Genomic DNA, 14,071 nt, shown 5'->3' on the forward strand with positions numbered 1-14,071 from the left:
AAAAGGTCTTTTCCGAGCCCTGTGATGTCATCAGTGGAGTACCGCAGGGAACTGTTCTTGGTCCTACACTGTTCAACATCTACATCAATGATATATTCAGCGAGGTGGAAAACAAATTGTCTCTCTATGCTGACGACTCAAAGCTATTTGGAGCAGTGAATGTAAAATCCCTGCAAACAGACGTCCAGAAAATCCAGCTGTGGGCAGACAAATGGCTCTTATCGTTCAATATAAGCAAGTGCAGCACGCTACACTTTGGATCCTCAAACCCATGCGCCCAATACCATATGCATGAACATGCCTCCAACTCCGATCCACCCATCAAGACCAGCACAGAGGAACGCGACCTTGGGGTCATCGTTGACAGCCTTCTCAAGTTCCATGCCAACACCATCAAGAGCGTGTCCCAGGCCAACACAAACTTAGGTCTGATCAAAAGAACAGTTACCAGCAGATCCCCACTAGTTTTCCTGAAACTTTACAAGGCACTAGTCAGACCCGTTTTGGATTTTGGCATGTGCGCTGCCTTCCCAACATACAAAGGAGATGTCAGGCTAATTGAGGGAGTCCAGAGGAGAGCAACCAAGGCCATCACAAACCTTGGAGACAAACCTTATCAAGATCGTTTACGGGCTCTCAACCTCCCTACCCTCGTGTACAGGCGCAACCGTAGCGATATGATGATGACCCGCAAATTGCTGAACTCATCATATGCCAAGATCCTGCCCATCCACCCAGGCCCCCCACAGTGCACCAGAGGACACTCAAAGAAGCTGTTCAAGCAGTCAGTCAGAACCAGGGCCAGAAAAAGTTTCTTCACCAACAGAGTCGTCAACCCCTGGAATGAACTGTGTGAAGCAACTGTCTCAGCCCCCACCCCCGAAGCATTCAAGAAGGCACTGGATAAAGAGTGGGCCACGAAAGACTGGAAGTATGAGTGGGACATTCCGTCCTGCTCATACCTGCTATGAGACATCACCGACTCAACTCAGGAGCATTCAACAGATCTACAGATCTTAATTTGCTCCGAAGTGCAAATTAAGGTAATTAAGGTAATATGAGAATGTGATATTATGAGCATTTAGAATTGGCAACAAAATTATTCTAAAAAAATCGGTCATCTTTAAAAAAAAAAAGTGAGTCATCTTTGATTTTTCGGATGTCATTTCCACCTGTTGCCCTTAAACTATATTTTTATAGGAATTCTTTTGTTGAATGAACGCTATTCTTGTTATTCTATTATATTTTGCCTATTCTGGCTATTCTTATCTTAAAAACTTATTTTGTTAAGTTTTTACAAACGCTATTTCTTTTCTTTTCTTATTATGTCCTCTTCGGTTTTATTTGCTTATTATTTGCTTCTTTTTTATTCGCTTATATCCTCTTGTTTCTTATCGCTTATTATGTCCTCTTCGTTTTTATCGTTCAATTTTACGACGTTTTTATGTAGAAGTTCCTTTGCCTTAGTTTCAGTTCCGATAAACCATAAATCTTACATTTTTATTGGATGTTTAATATAAGGTTTCTTCTTTTTTTGGGGCGTTTTCTGGGGAGTGAAAATAGTTCACACACAGACCTTATTTTGTTTTGACACATAAATCCCTAAATAATCTCCTATATATTTAGAATTCCCCTACAAGTATGGTTTCCAATGGTCCAGATCAAAGACTAGGCCTTCTAGAGCAGAACCAGACATCAGAAAAAGTCCTTGGTGCTGTACAGGCAGCAGAAGCACTTCTCCCCAAGTCGCCTGGACCGAATCGTCCGCCCGAATGTAAAACTACCACTATCGTTATGTCTAAGCACACTCTTGCTCCTCAGACGTCTAGTACGGTATGTCAAATTTTATCCTTTTTTGTTTATTGTTGTATATCCAGCATTCTGTGACGGCTATTTGACGCAGGGTTGCCACCCGTAGCACGAACATGCTATTTTTGCATTATTTCATTATGTGCAGCACGTACTCAGGATTGCCACCATTAGCACGAAAGTGCTATTTTAGCACTGCTGTAGTGATTTTTTATAGCACTGAAAATAGTTGTGTAGCACGCAAATTTGGGCAATTGTAGCACTTTAGGAACTGACCATGGTGGCAACCCTGTTCCACAGTAGGGTAACTACGTAATCGTATTTTGGATGCGAGTTCTGCCACTCTGGACTGCAACAAAATTGGTTTTGCGGCGAACTTTGTAAAAACGACGCGATTTCATCTCTAACAATGAAGCTATTTAGCAAAATTTTGTTTGTAGCGGGTGCTAACTCATTTGTATAGTACTGCTAATTTAAGCAATAGTTTGTTAAAAAAGGTAGAGGTCATTGTACTGAGGACCGTGTATACATTTTTTCCACTCCTTTCCTTTTGCCCAGTATATGAATGATTAACTATTAAAGAAAGCAAAGTCCGAGATGCGATTATTTACCCTGTTGCACGCTTGGTTGTGTTTGATATGCATTTTATGGATCTATTTAAAGGGGTTGAGTTCACAATCCTGCCTTACCTTGTGGAAATCTGAGAGGTAAGTTACAGCAGCCTCTATTTTTTCAATGAGGATAAATTTTTTTTGTATGTAAAGGGGACTGCCCCTTTGGATAGCCTTGGGTCAGGCCCTTAGGCTGTCCAGATTGTTATCTTGCTATGTATGTTGTAAATATTTCTTTAATAAATTAAATTGAATTTGTAGTTGTGTTCTACCTCGTCTTTGATGGCAACCTTGTGAATAAGTTTTTCTCGAGCCTTTTTTTTTTTTTTTTTTTTTTTTTTTTTTTTTTTTTTTTTTTTTTTTTTACTGATATATGAAGAACAGATTTTTTCGCTTTTTTATTCTCAAAAGAAAAAAAAATAGAATCGATTAGTAAAATATTTGTTGTTGGAATGCTACCAAATGCATGATGTTCTTGAATCTGTAAACGTTATCTGTAGGAAAATTTTTTTATAAGTTGCGAGAATTGTCATTATAGCTGAAATAAAATGAAATAGTTATCCCTCTGTAAGGACATGGGCTGTACATGATATATACTTATTAAATCCAGAGGTTGTTTTTTTTTTTTTTTCAATTTTTCTTAACTTAAAATTGTTAAGGGGTCTGTGAACCTTGTTACGAAACAGTGCCCAATGTACTGCTTCATCAAAATGTTGGTTATCCAAAATCTGGTTTTTGAACTTATTTGCTATCCAATAAGTTTTTGTATTCCTCCTCATAGTTCTATTTTTAATATATGGGGGGGAGCTTATTTAATTTTAGCACATTAAGCCTATCCAGTTAATTTTCTGGTCAAACGGTTTCATATAATCTATTAAAAAAAATAATGGTTAAAAAACGCAACGCTTTAAAAGCAAGCTGTAACAGCTCGTGGGGTACTAAAAATAATTTCTCCTTTACCTAAAACACAGGAGAAGTTGCAAATGAACAAGTTCCGTATTTTAATTTATGGATCAAGTTCATTGCACCTTTAATTTTCAATTTTGTGTTCTAAGCAAAGGGCATTTGGGTGGGGGTCTAAGGGTGGTGGGGACTCTTATTGCATGTGGTTATTTTCTGTTTTCTTCTGAACTTTAATCGCCGTTTTTTTCCCTTCAAACATATTTTAGTTTATATAAACAAGAAATTAATACCAATAACCACTTTCAATTAATTTAAACATAAGATCAAGTTATCTACTTGAATATTTGGACTCTGAAGCTAAAATATTACTATAAAAAACAGTGATATTTCTGGGCTATTTTCTACTTCTAAAGGACAGTTAATTTTCTTGAAATCAATTCATTAATTATTAATATTAATTCATTCTTTCTCTGCTCGTTTCAAAAATCAGTTAGATTTTAAGTTTTATTGAAAATCTTATCCTTGTATTAGTGTATGTCATGACGTGCTATTTGCTGCAAAATAGGAGGTGACCCTGCAAAGAACGAATCATTAAAAACTATTAACAAATGAATATCTAATCAGCGTCAATAAATATATGTAAATCCTAACCTAAACTTTTCTGCAATTTTCAACATACCCCATATTTAATCCCGGGGAATCAACCTTTATTGACAGGTTCTTCCATCCTCAGATCGGTCCGGAGTTTTTTTTCCAAAAGTTATTGCATACTGCAGTCCTAAATGCTAACTAAATTAAAAAGTCTTTTATTTTGGCTTATTATGCCTATATAGCAACTGATGCCTCTATCAGGGCATATGAAATATTGTTTATCAAGTTTTTTTTTTATATATATATATTCAGATATGTGTTTTATTTTTTGTGAATGTAAAACGATTGTTTTTGCTAATTCCCCTTTGAAATGACAGTTGTCGCCATCTTTTATATCTCAGTCCCTAAAATCCATCTTCCTGGGGAATCTCCCTGACGAAATCTCCCTGACTGCCTTATATCATCAAAGTTTAGCTCCAGACAACACCAGTCAATTATTCTGCATCACATCGGTGACGCCCATAGATTTCATCTTTTAAGTTCTTTATTCTGTCTGAAGCAGTGGTGTCAATTAAGAAGGGGGCCAAGGGGCATTGGCCCTCATTTTTTATACTGACATGGCCAAGAACTCTCGGCTTTAATCCTTTGTGTTGCGTATAAATCGTAGCAAATGTCCAGTTTTCATTGAAATTTTTACTTTTTTAATGAAATCTCTAAACGCTACAATCTTAATGGCGCTAGTGGTTTTTAACCCCTATTTTTCCTTTGTAAATTGCTGAAGATCTAGCTCCTGTAAGTCTCCCAATCTCTTTGGAGTCTTCGTTGAAGACTCCTCTATTTTTAGACGGAACCACATTTGTAGTATTATTTCACCCTTTTCATGTAAGACAAGTTAACAGAAATCTTAGGTTATAATTTTCTGGAGACAACTTCTGAGACCACACTGGCTAAGCATGGCAATAATACCAAGCGTAAGATAATGAAAAAAAGTGAGGCAAATTCACTGCCAACAAAAAGAAGTAAACATTGTAAATATTTCGGTCAGTACCTCCAATCAGCCGCTCGCAGTGAACAAAAAAATAAGAGTGTAGACTAGTGTAAACGAATTGAAATAAAAAGGTAAACGTCAAGTAGAAAAAGAAAAAAGAGTAGGTCTTTTGACTTCGTTTTTTAGACTTCAGTTTATACTTTCATCCTTTGTTTTCTGAGTTTAGACCGGATTACTTTCGTTGTTTCCTTATTTCCACTGCCCGTGAATGTATGCCTATTATTTGTTTGTTGGCCTGCGTTTTCTTTTATTTTTACTTTGAGATTAATTTGAGATTTTTTTAACTGAGATTATTTTTACTTATTTGTCTTTTATTTTTACTATTTTATTTTTCTTGTATTTTTATTTTTACTGGTGCGACAAGATAAGAACATTTTGCTGCTCCGGAAATGAAAGGGTATTTCCTAAGGTTTTGTAATTTTTTGGGCAATTTTTTTTATAAAAAAAATAATCAGATCAGAAAAAACTGTTAAAATCATAGCATGTGGCATTGGCGTGAAATTTTGATTTCCCTGATGAAGGAGGGGGCAAAACTTTGTTCTATGATTGTACTTCGTTCAAGTATTCTCAGAGTTTCCACTCAGTAAAAAAAAAAATTCAATCATAAGAAATTACACAAAATAAGAAACAAAGAAAAATACCTAATAACAAGCAAGAATATATTAAAAACCAGCTTAGCAGGGATTATTTGGCTAATACATCTTTTGCCATATTGGCAAAGAAAGGTGCAAAAGAGGGGCAAATAATGCCTGAACAAGCTCATTATAATAGACGCTCACGCAATGAAAGATGCTTAGATAGCGTGAAAAGCGCTCATGCAATGTAGCAGAACGCCGAACGTTGGCAAAAGAAAGCCGAACGTTGGCAAACGAACGCTAACATACCGACACAGTTTGTGTAAATATTTCACGTTTTATAAGAAATCAAGTGTCTTTTTTGTGTTGCAACGTAGCGTCGTTTATCGGTGTAGTGTATTGTGGAATAATCCAAGCTGCAGAACTTAAGCAACTTGTGGTGGTTTTATGGATTTGGATGAAATGTATGTGGAAATTGCACATGAAGGATATGGAGCATGGATTGCATGTTTAACCTACCCCTTGCATGGTGAGCTACCCTACCTATTTTGTTTGTACTGTTATTTTCTTTCTTTTTTATTTTAAACGGTAGTAGTGGAATTTTTTTTCGTAAGTTAGATCTTATGCCATCTGATAGAACATTTATTTTTCTTTTGATTAGGACTTTTAGACAATAAATATCTCCAACTGGCAAAGTTCTGTTTTAAATTATTGAAACCACTTGATTTAAGCACTAGTGAAGACGTTTTTTGACCGATGATTTTTTTTTTTTTTTTTTTTTTTTTTTTTTTTTTTTTTTTTTTTTTTTTTGACTGAACTCAAATAGTAAGCTGGCTGCAAATGTATGACCTTTCTACTCCATAATGAGATATTTTAAGGAAACAATTCTTACTTCATAATATGCAAAATAATCTTAGTTGACATATTTTCTAGTGGGAGAACCTTTATCTTCACTTCTTTCACTGTATTTCCAATTTATGATCACATTTTTCAATATTTATGTCCGTTCTTCAAGTCTTGAAAATCGTTTATAAAACTAACACCCAACAGTCATCAAGCTAATCTTATCTAACTTAACCTTACCTAACTTAACCTAATTTATCGATATTTGCCTATTAATATCTTTTTGGTAGATGGTGGTGGTGGTGTCTCACTTTCACGTACAGACTATTTGAAAAAGGATAAATGATCTGTGTTTATTTTTCACAATTTTGTTAAAAAAAAAATTGTACAACAGTTGAAGAAGTGATGATAAAGGCTCTCCCACTGCGAAATATGTCAACTAGGATTATTTTACATATTATGAAGAAAGAATTGTTTTCTTAACATATCTCCCTATGTAGTGGAATTGCCATGCATTTACACCGTAGGTTGTACGAAAAATATGGTTCAAGCCTGCTTTCTAAGGCTTTAAGAAAAGAAAGGGTAAGATGGTTAGACCACGTTTTAAGGATGACGTTTTCTGTCATCCGTTGGCCAAAGTTTATGAAACGCAAATGTGAAGCAGATTGTCCTCAAAAGACGGGAAAGGGCCATAAACAAGGATTTCAAGGAAGTCGGGACTTGATGGGTGGGAGTGAAGTTCAGAGATTTGAGCAGATTGGGGTGGAGGAGGATCGTAGGCAGCTGTGTTGGCCTCAGGTGGTTTAATGCTACGGGGAATTGTTAATAGTAGAAGTAGTATCTGTCGTTTCCAACTTCTTTTCACCAAGCTATCATTAGGATATATGTTAAAATTTTACATGCCCAACTTTTACAAAAATGTGGAACAGTAAAATATTTTTTTTCCTACCGACTTGGGATAAAATCAGACTTTATTCTGGCTTAGTATTTATTATCGAGGCTTCAAAATGCGGCTCACAAGTCATCATTTGATCATTTTACTGCCAGAACTATGGCACATCATATTCAGGCTTGTTTGAATCCAAAATATATCTGGCTGGCTGGCTATATTTTCAGTTTTTCAGCTTTATTGGTGGAGTCATAATTCTGTATATTATTTTTTACAATTATAACTTGAGTATGTAATGCAGGGGGCCCATCTCCTCCTTGAAATCTCAAGATTTTAAGGGTTTTCCTGGTAATTTCTTGTATTTTTCAATTACCTGATTTGTATAACCCCCGGACCCCGCCCACTTGCTTCAGCAACCAGGAACATTTGATTTCAAACAGACCTGAAAAAGGCATGGCACAGATGCTCACTAAGATCATTGGTTGTGAACCGCATTTAAAGCCCAAATCTAAGAGCATGGACAACTTATTAAAGTAGAAACTAGTCGACCAATAACTATCAACCCCGTCTAGCGTTTGACAACTCTTTGCATTTTTTCAAGCTTTTTAATAGTTTTTATGTCGCTGGGACCAGACACTTATTACGACCCTAATTTTACTAATTACACTTATCAATTTATCTATTCTTTTCATTACACTGAAAAGATGCCAAGTGTCACCAAACGCTAGATGGCGTTTTTTTTTTTTTTTTTTTCAACTCTAGCGCGAGTTCTCACTCTTATAAGTTATCCATACTCTTTGGCCAAATATCAATAGTTGATATTTGTCTGTTGTATATTTGTTTATTCTTATTCTTGAAGACTTCTTTATATTACTTTTAGGGTGTCACCGCACTGTAAGTTATTCATTAGATTTGATAAAGATTCCTTTGACATGGGACCAAATATTGGAGGAGAAAAATGGCTTTTCTCTATTGGAATCACTTGCCTATACTTTTCGCGATGGATGTTTTGAATATTCAGAATTGACAATTCTGTCAACCTCATCTGGCGGAAGATCTCTTCCTATTTTTTTTTCTATATTAGTTTTAACATATATTTTAAATTTTGTCTTTCGTCTGTTTCTGTTCCTTTGTTATATAGTGTAATAAAGATTATCCTTTTTTCGTTTTCTTTTAGGTTTGAAGTAGAGTGTAGTGTATTTTAGTGTAGAGTGGAGTGGAATAGAGTGTATTTGGTGAATTTGAAATGAAATTTATTGTATTTTTGTGTGCATGTCATCAAACAAATAACTTATAAATTGAATTGTTAATAAAATATGAAATAATAAAAAAGACATTAAATAAATCTTTTTAAAAGTTTCAAAGGTGTGCTAACCCGAAATAGCGGCTTCATGCAACACATTTTCATGATGCATGGTCGTTTTTCCGTTTTATTTATCGTTTCTTTCGCATAATCTTTTCAGTTTTTTTTTGCTGTTATTTAGTGGATTATATATTATAGGTGTTGATTTTTATGAGGTATGTTTGGAAAGTAAGATCCTTTTTTGTTATTCTCTGTCGTTGCGCTGCGACTATAGTTCTGCCCATAAGTTGTAGTTTTTCAGTGTCAGGCAGAATGAAATGACCCCAATTTGGGTTCACCGTTAGTTGTTATAGGGCGTTGTAGCACTTAATTGTAATTTTCTGAGTAGGGTTTCTGGTCATGGCAATCCAGTGGTATACTATTTATATCGATCAGATGCCAGAATTTGGGGTCTCAGGCTATTTTTCGAATTTCTATTAAATTTTTTTCAAACTATCATTTTACTATTTAGATTAATTTACATATTAGTTAGAATTCCTGAATTAGCGAGAAAAGGCAATTTTCTTTTACGTGTTTTTTAATTTTTGGTTACTATGGGTCGTGGTTGTTCCTTACCAGGTTGCGATGGTTCAGCCGATAAAATGTCTCGCCGCTTAACTCGATCGGTGATTATTTTTCTGAATGTGAGAAATATTTAAGTAATTGCCATTTTTTGATATATTTGTGAAGTTTAAGAAAAAAAAGGTGATGAAACTTTGGTTGCTTATAATGCCTCTGAAACAGATCGATGGAATGGAATCGGATGGAAACCGATCGATGGAATAGCTTATAATGCCTCTAAAACCGATCGATGGAAACCAAACAGCAAACAGCAATCGCTTTTCCCCCCCGCAAAAGTTAAACCCCAAACATAACTTTGTATGTCGGAATTTCATGTGCACAGGGACAGAAATGGCAATTTGCTGATTGACTTTCGCCGTGTGGTTCAACAATGGATTAAGACGTGATTGCGATGCATCTAAGAAAATGTACCCCCCAGTATAGAGTAAGTAATGAAGAATGTTCTCAAAAGGTGTTATTGTCATTCTTGACAATGCCTGACGCACAGTCCTGACCCCGCTCCTCTCGACTTTAGGCGCTTGAAGAAGATATGCTACATGTTTTCGAGAGGAATTGTCTAAAAATGTTTGTGGAAATCTGTTTGAATTACAAGCTCGAGTTAGTAAAGATTGAAGCTACTAACAAATCGGGGTTGAGGAGTATAAGTACCTATGGTGGCTTCGCTTGAAATATATTTCTTGTCTATGCTAATTATATTTCGCACAATAAATGCAACTGGTAGATTTTTGTTGATTTTATAGAAACTAAAACAATGCATTCAGTCCTGGTACCCTAACATAGTAAACTTATAATCTTGAATGATATTTGCTGTGATTTAGCTAACTGTAATATAAATCATCCTCCAGTGTTGCCAGTTATAAGTAGAAGACAGTAAAGCAATAATATCGGAAATGCGCCAAAAGCACTAATTTTCAAATGAAAATGTGCATTTCATCAGACAAATTCGCTTTTTTTTAAAAAAACCGCCAATTTGGAGAATTCAGTGCGTAAGTTCCATAAGAAGCATTCAAATGCACCATATTTGGCAACAATGCCCTCTACTTGTTAATTACTACTTGGCCTGGCTTACGATACTGTTTTATATTATTGTGTTTATTTTTGATGTTATCAGTCTTTGCATGTATCTGCTTAACCGTCCAAACTCAAAATTACTTCTGTATACAAACTTTCCTCCTGTATAGATTTCGAAAGAGGTTCGTGTTGTATCGATTGGTGACGTCAGCGTAATCGTAAAGTTTCAAATAGTGTGTGCTATTTAAAGTTCCCCTAGATCTCCGTATGCTAGGACATTGACACTTCGACAAGAACTAGAACGCAGTTCTTTAAAAAAGAATGTTAAGCAAAAACTAAAACATAAGGATGATCTTTTCTGTTTATTGTTTTGAAATTAAAACTTCAAGGGGTGAGAGTAGAGGAGATTTTGTGTTAAATTAATTTACATTAAATGGTGGCTTAAAGTGGAGGCTGAAAAATTGAGGGCACTTAGATATTGTAGATGTAGTGAGAGTCCATTATCATTAAGGGACTCAATGTGCACAAATGCACAAGGTATTGTGTCAAAGTGTTCTGTTATGTGTCACTTTTTAAATTTAAATCCTATTGAATTTGAACTATCAGTTGTCATACAGCCTCGACTCTTAACACTGCTGTTGCTCAAAATCCTGTTATTGTTGTGTATTATGCATTTTTCATTTGGTCTGGATTATGACTGACTGATTGTATGCATGACCATAGTAAAAGGTGCTCAGGGGTGGGGACAGCTCCCCTCCTCCAGAGTGACTGATACTGGGCATTTTTTTCGAAGTACGATATAATCAAGGCCGTATCCAGGGGGGTAAGGGGTTTGACCCCCCCCCCTCCAAGCAATATTTGCTTGGCTCGTAAAAACATAGCAAAATTATGTATAAAAAATTTTGTTGTGTTAAAAAAAAATTAACCCCCCTCCCCTCCAAATATAAATCCTGAATACGGCCCTAGGTCTAATAGAAGCTTTTATCGTCCTTGCTACTGGAGATTTCTCTTGTCTTTAGTTTTAAGAAAATTACGTATGCTAACTGGACTTAGTTTTTATTTATTTTTTTGGGGGGGGGGGGTATAATAGAGGGTTATCAGAGTTTCCAGGTATAGACGGGAGATTCCTTGAAGTCAGATGCCTTATCCCCTTAATTATTAGTTCCACTAATATCTGTATAAGATATGAGTTTAAGTTCACTGGAAAACCTGGAAACTCTGAAAACCCCCTCCTGAAACCCCCCTCTCGAAAGAGATGTTTGTACATGCTTGCTTCAAATCTGAATCATATAATATTACTTCCTGTTGGTTTATAATTTTTTTTCTTTAATTATACTTGAAAGCATATTAAATGTGTAATACTAGTTACGCTAAACTTGCAGTTTATTTTCTGTCACTCTCTTGTCGAGTCTAGTCGTATTAGAGTTGTTTGATCCTGAGTAATAGAATTGATAGTTACTAAATACGAATAGTTCATTACGCAAGAGAAAGACAATCGCATGTAATTAGTGAAGTAACATATGAATAACCCCAAGTTCTGAATTACTACAATGATCAATAATATTCAATTTATAAATTAACATTAACGGAGAAATTAAAGACTTTTTTGCTAGGTAAGTTCATTCTTGTAGATCGGCTTAATTTAACAGAATGAAAGAAGGGCCCCTAGGTGACTGTGCATAGGCTATACCATCTTATTCTAAGCCCCTTTTACCATTATATTCGGCTTTAGCGATTATAACATTTTTTTTGGAAATGGTTCTTTCCTCTGCTTTTACTTTTTGTGTGTGATTTTTATTCTTTTTGCCGGTTTTGCTTCTGTGTTTGTGCATGCTTTTTTCACGTTTGTTCTGTCTGCTCTTTCCAGCCTTTGCACGAAAATACACGTCAATTAAATGATGCTAATATGGACGGCTTTGCAGGGGAGCTCTATTCATCTACTTCTCCTATTCCTAGCTATGATTCGCAGGCAATAACCGATGACGAAGATTTTGGGGAACAGGTAAGGGCTTAGTTAACTCTTTTTTTCTGCAAGGGGCTTCTCCCTTTTGAAATGTATGTGTATCATATGGCATGCGTCATGTGTAGCAGGAAGTTCGCCTCACGTGGTGGAAAAAGTAACGCTCTGAGATGAAAAGGAGGTGAAGGAGGGTGAACAACTTTTGGCTTTTCTGCGTAACTAATATTTACCCTACGTGTACCAAGCTGGGAACTAGCGCTTTAAAGCCAGTCAAGATTCGCTGGCAGTGCTGGTGGACCAACACCCCCCCCCCACGCATAGTTTTAAAAGCATAGGAATGAAAAGCTCACATTTAAGGGACTAGGGATTTAAGTGAGTGTTAAGGTTACTTGATGAATATTCTACTGGATCTGGACTTGTCTTGTATTGGGACTTCTCAAAAAAAAAAGGAAAGAGAGAATGTTCTGACGGATTTTATAGTGACCTTCCTTCTTGTGGTACACCAGGCCATATGCTAAACTGATTAATTTTTAGTTATTTTATTTGTTTTTCGTTTTTACTATAGTAGGAATGCAAGTTAGGTTAAAAGTCACATTATAATAAAAAGCGAAGTTTGGAAGTAAAAAAGCAGTAATAAGCTAATTAACAATCTATAAAGATTACCGCCCGCATTAAAACAATCGCTTTCTCGACCTCCTATTAAAATAGTCAAATCAGAGAACCATTCAAATTGAGATTCCATAAACTTAATATTTTGTAAAGCAAATCAATTTGTAATCAGGCTCAGTAACACTTCGGCAAGATTCAGCCATGGTAAATTAGAAAGAAAATTTTAAGTTCAGTTTTATTAGGGAATAGCGTCAAGATCTACTTCACTTAAAATCATGCAAGTGAGGAAAAAAATTGGATAATAAGATGTAACTCTGCCTTAAAATAATCCTTTTGATTCGCTAAGGTAAAGGTAAATGACACGGCATTGGATTCTACAATCTCTACCGGCTGGGCTGGTGTCCGTTTCATGGCCCCTAGTCCAGGAAGTACAATGGGGGGTCAGCCATCCTTTGCTTTCGCACGCCCTTTCCGTTTACCTTCCCAAGATTTCTAGAGGTAAACTTTTAAAGCTGGGTCGACTCTGTCTGAGCTTACAGAGTCATGCCACTGAGCTTCATTCCAAACCAAATCACTGGCGACACCAGGACTCGAACCCTTGCTTTCACAGACAAAGGATGCTAACCATTCAGTTAGGGACGCCCATGATTCCATAAGGTTCTATAGTTACTTTATGAATTTTGAAGAATTGAAGGTTTCCTATGTTCTTTTTTTTACGTTTAGTGTTTTGTCGCGCTAAAGTAATTTAAACTATCGCTTATCGTAACAAGTCTACAAAATTAGGCAGTGGAAAATTTTAGCAGATTTTTATGTTAAGTTTTTTTTAGGAAACTTCTTCAAATCCATTTAATTTAGAATTGAACAAGTTAAAGTTTGTTTTTTTCTGTCCGACGAATTAAGTGTTAAGCCTAATCCTGCTACAGAATTGCATTTTTGAAATTGGTTTTGATATTTTTTTTTTCTGCGAAAAATTACGGCTTGTCGTAAAACTGCAGTTTTCACAGGGAACATAAACTTCATGAAATTATGTGCATAATAACCTAGGCCTCAAAATTAAAATAATACATGGTATGTGATAAATTTTTACAATTGTGTAACATATTATAACCCATTATCATGAACACGATCCCATGGCATCACAGGGGATTGATACTCTGCTAGGTAATAGGAGGTCTGGGGCTTGATTCCCGCTACCCGCAAGGTTGTGTGACAGGTCTGCTACCTGTCCCTCTAAAAAAGACTCAGCAACTGAAGTATCGATTCGGGGCCGTTTGCACCATAGATGTCTCTGAAGAATC

The 14,071-nt window shown here is 35.9% G+C and overlaps 1 protein-coding gene across 7 annotated transcripts in view; it reads left to right on the top strand.

Moving 5' to 3' along the window:
* The window catches only part of LOC136036499 (protein lap4-like), a 199,287-nt gene that overhangs the window by 159,498 nt on the left and 25,718 nt on the right, over positions 1 to 14,071 (top strand). For 4 of the 7 annotated variants that reach the window (XM_065718780.1, XM_065718777.1, XM_065718779.1 and 1 more), the window contains 2 exons: positions 1,627 to 1,833; positions 12,072 to 12,206. In XM_065718780.1, the coding sequence (XP_065574852.1) occupies positions 1,627 to 1,833; positions 12,072 to 12,206 (342 nt within the window). Of the gene's footprint in view, positions 1 to 1,626; positions 1,834 to 8,149; positions 8,434 to 12,071; positions 12,207 to 14,071 lie in introns of those variants that run through there. The other 3 variants (XM_065718782.1, XM_065718783.1, XM_065718781.1) reach the window with 2 other exon arrangements.

The sequence above is a fragment of the Artemia franciscana genome, chromosome 15 (genome assembly GCF_032884065.1).
Source record: "Artemia franciscana chromosome 15, ASM3288406v1, whole genome shotgun sequence".
NCBI classification, from domain to species: domain Eukaryota; kingdom Metazoa; phylum Arthropoda; class Branchiopoda; order Anostraca; family Artemiidae; genus Artemia; species Artemia franciscana.